Source organism: Psammomys obesus, unplaced genomic scaffold, assembly GCF_907164565.1.
Source record: "Psammomys obesus unplaced genomic scaffold, mPsaObe1.curated_primary_1811, whole genome shotgun sequence".
NCBI classification, from domain to species: Eukaryota; Metazoa; Chordata; class Mammalia; order Rodentia; family Muridae; genus Psammomys; species Psammomys obesus.
This window is the reverse complement of record NW_026590365.1, coordinates 946,227-950,188: the sequence shown is the minus strand read 5'-3', so window position 1 is coordinate 950,188 and position 3,962 is coordinate 946,227. Positions and strand designations below refer to the sequence as shown.

General features: G+C 47.2%; 1 protein-coding gene across 1 annotated transcript; it reads right to left on the bottom strand.

The window, feature by feature from the left end:
* Positions 1-1,020: 1,020 nt before the first annotated feature.
* Positions 1,021-2,486, bottom strand: Mageh1 (MAGE family member H1). Its single transcript, XM_055606917.1, has one exon. The coding sequence runs from the start codon at positions 2,192-2,194 to the stop codon at positions 1,538-1,540; it is 657 nt and encodes a 218-aa protein (XP_055462892.1). The 5' UTR covers positions 2,195-2,486; the 3' UTR covers positions 1,021-1,537.
* Between the last annotated feature and the right edge of the window lie 1,476 nt (positions 2,487-3,962).

Here is a 3,962-nt window from a genome sequence, read left to right as displayed (position 1 = left end):
CTCAAGGGGAAAGTGAGATGCCAAGATTACCTTGCCTCTGAACACACGCACCCACACACACAGAGACTGACACATACACAATCACACAGACACAAAGTCATGGAGACAGACTCTCTCTCTCTCTCTCTCTCTCTCTCTCTCTCTCTCTCTCAAAAACACACAATGTGCAATGGAAGAATCTCCAGTGCCTGAGAAATGTGTATATCTCCTTGAGATGAAGTTGTATGTTGGATCCTCTTTCAGGGTCCTCCAACATCAGAAACCCCAATGTTTCAGAGCCTTTCTCCCCATTGTCCCAGAGTCACCATGATTGATGATGACATTATTATCACTGCCTTATTATAAAGGATATCAACCATCCTGTGAAGCACTTGCTCTCTTTCCCTCCTCTCCTTAATCTTTTCTTGCTCTCTACTTCCCCCTTAACACACTTAAATAGTTCATTGGTATTTTTTATTTCCTAAGTAGTCCCGTTGCCTTCCTTGACTCCCCTTTACTCCAAGTTTACTTCCCTACCTCAAGCAGTCTGCTTGAGAATGCAGACTGACATCACCTCAAGGTTTCTGTCTTCTCCTTTTCATTTTCTTCCACCCCACAGCAATCTATTGTCTTCCACCATCCTTCTCCCTAGATAACTCCAGTGTATTTTCCATTTTTTTAATCTAGAATGTTTCAAGTCTTTGCCAATGGCTCTTTTCTTAAGGTTTATTAAATACTCAATGACATACCCAATAATAATAATATGTGGCAGTCCTACCTATTCTCCTCTACATTCTCCAAGTGTTCCTTGAATTATAACATCCTATAATACCCTCCTTTTCCTTTTCTGTTCCCCAGATGATGTCATCAGCTTCTCTTCTTTCTCCTTTTTCCATGTTCATTCTCTACAACACTTATTCCATTTTCACCTTCCCACACAGTCTAGAAATTTCTTTGAAACTAGGTGCTCTCTGTTAAAGACTGTCCCTAGAATCTAAATTTGTATCTCACTTAACAGGTGGACAATAAATGAACACAACATACCATTCACTATGCTTTTATTTATGCTATTTGCACAGTGAGCATATTCACAGATGTATTTCTTTACAAGACACCAGACACAAGGGGAAGACAGAACAAATCTGTTATTTTCCTCCATTCACCACTGTACTGGTTATTCCAAACTTTCAAAGAACAGACTCTTTCAGTGGTACAATTTCTGTACATCACACAACATGACAGGTCTTCATTTAATAAGGTTAACACTGCTGTTGTACCAAGTGTCAATGACAGAAAAAAATAACATAAACACGTTCTCAATTATATATTTAAACATGTTATGATTCTTAACCAACAGTGTTAAAAAATGAATACAAGATAATAATATCTAAAGCAAACACTATATTGCAATATAGCAATTAGCACTGATCACAAATACCAAATACTGTGCCCTCCCCACCCTCCACATACATCATTTTTAATTCAGGACCCTGCCTATTTACTCCATGAAGTACTTTGGATTCTCTTTTCCACTCCTAAGGGTCTGCCTGGGATCTCTCTATGCAGTGGAATAACCCCTAGCACCTGAATTGAGAATAGCCTCAACCTCTGCATCATCATCTGAATCCCAGTCATAGTTACATGGCCAGTCTTTGGAGCATCGGTTCCGAACTCTTGCCACAAAATGCATGACTTTCAGCTTGCTGGATTCCACGTGTGCTCGAGGGCCCCAGAAGAACTCATACTCCACTGGACTGCTGCGGGGCACTGGCTTATAAATCAGATACCCTCTGCGCACAAACTCCTCTGTAACGACCTTCTTGGGATCTCCAAAGATGCTGTGCTGCCTCCCAGGCTGCATCCCTAACTTCCCCAGCACTTTCCACACCAGGGCCTCCTTGGCGCTGTTGCCCATGATGAAGATGAGGGCTAATATGGACATTAGGAGACTTTTCTTGGTGCCCTGAAAACTGCTCCGGGTAACAGGCTTTTGCACTAGTGCAGTGCTCGAGGCTTCTTCAGGGGTAGTGGAGGCCTTCTCTGGAGTGCTTGTGTCTTCCTCTGGGCCGCTCAGGTGTTCTTCCGGTGTGCTGGGGAACACAGAAGCCGCCATCGGTGTCTCAGAGGCCTCTGAGACCTGGATCCTGCGATTGTTGCGATTCTCTTCTGCTGCCTTTGCGTTCCTGCGGCGCCGACTCTTTCGTCCCCGAGGCATGGCTCCTGCAAAGCACTGAAAGCCCGCAGCACTTCTGGAGAAGGCTGTCTGCAGCGTCGGAGTAAAGTGGGTATCTTACCCAGGGACAGCCGCCAAACCGCAAACGCCAGCGGAGCCTTTGTAGCAAGGAACCAGTCACTTTCTGCCACAAAGCCCTCTTTCCCAGGCAAGCTGACTTGCGCAAGCCTTTGCCGAACACACTCGCTGCAGCGCCAAGCGCGCGAGAAACCGGAGCAGCATTGACCCCGCCCGTCCTACCATGCACACTCAGAACACCCAAGAGGAAGTGGGATGCTCCCGCACAGGAACTTCCGCTGGGCGAAAGGAAAACTAGCAGGGTGCATTTTTTGTCCCACAAGGGTAGTTGAGATACCTAAGGGGTTCTAGAGGATTTGTCCTGGACGCAGGAGGAAAGAATATCGGTTTTCCTTAGGCCGGTGCACACGTTATCCTATTGGTTCATAGGTTTCCGCAAGCAGTATTCCTTTCCATTCTTACCCGATTAGGCTGTTTGAGGGGGAGGGGAGGGGCCAGTGGAGCATAGTCTTGCAAGAGGTCAACTGACCCCAGCCCTCCTTGGCTGCCTTGGCTACACAACACATTCATTCTCCCACCTGGCTTTCAGAAGGCATTTATCTGTGTCTAATTAATTCGTGGGTCCATCAGGGACCGGAAGAACAGACGTAATGACCAAAGCAGTGGGTTTGGGGGGAGGAGATGGGAGTGCAAAGTCAGCTAGCAGTGCGCAAGAGGCGCAGAGTCTGTACAGTGCTATGCGTTCGCCTGGTCAATTCAGAGGGGCAGTGAGAAGATCTGACTTAGATTTGCGCAGCCTCACGGAGGGCAGAGTACTTCCTGGCAGGCCACAGAGGAAGCAATTAGAATAAGAAGCAGCTGGATGAAAGTGAGCTTTAAGGCTGTTGCCATGGGGACTGAAAGACAGAAAGGCATTTGAAGGGAGACCACTGGCAGGCTTCAGACAATGGGTGGGAGTGGGGAGCAGAGAGATGGTGTGGTGCAGCTGGAGCCCAGGTTTCTAGGCCAGCGAGCCAGCATACCTGCCTTGCCTTGTTTTCCTTTGGTGCGCACTCTGAACTTTGTCCACTCCTTTTTTGCTCAGATTCCTCTGCCTGAGATGCCTTCCCTCCATTCTCCACTGTCCAAGTTCCACCTGCTTGCTCCCAGGCATCTTTCTCGCTGAAGTTTATTTTGGCCTGCCCCAAAGAGTAATGTGTCCGTTCTCACTCCCCCAAGGGAGGCCCCACTAGTCAGGCTACTGTTCTTGTGTCATGTGAAGCGTGAACCTGCTCAGAGCCTTCACTTCCTTGAGCCTGGCTTTCCCCGCTTTAAAGTGGATGTAACTCAAGTTCTGGCTTCAGAAAGTCCTGTGGGTTCAATGGAAAGCATTTACTGCATAGTACGCATAGACTTTGCCTCTAAGTGTTTTTCAAGCAGCAGCAGGTGGGAGTGGCATTTAATAAATGCACGTTGAAGGAGAATGTGCTGGAAAGAGTTTGCATGTGTTCTTTCTTTTCTTCTCTTTTATGGGGTTTTGGGAACAGGGTTTCTCTGTGTAGCCTGGGTAGGCTGTCCTGGACTCACTCTGTAGACCAAGCCGGCCTCAAACTCACAGCAATCTGCCTGCCTCTGCCTCCCTGAGTGCTGGGATTACAGCCGAGTCCCACCATCCTAGGCTTTTTTAAAAAAATTGTTTGGTTTTGGTGTGTGTGTGTGTGTGTGTGTGTGTGTGTGTGTGTGTGTGTGTGTG

What these genes read in the sequence shown, in the direction of transcription:
- Mageh1 (XM_055606917.1), bottom strand. Translation starts at nt 2,194, where the DNA reads ATGCCTCGGGGACGAAAGAGTCGGCGCCGCAGGAACGCAAAGGCAGCA.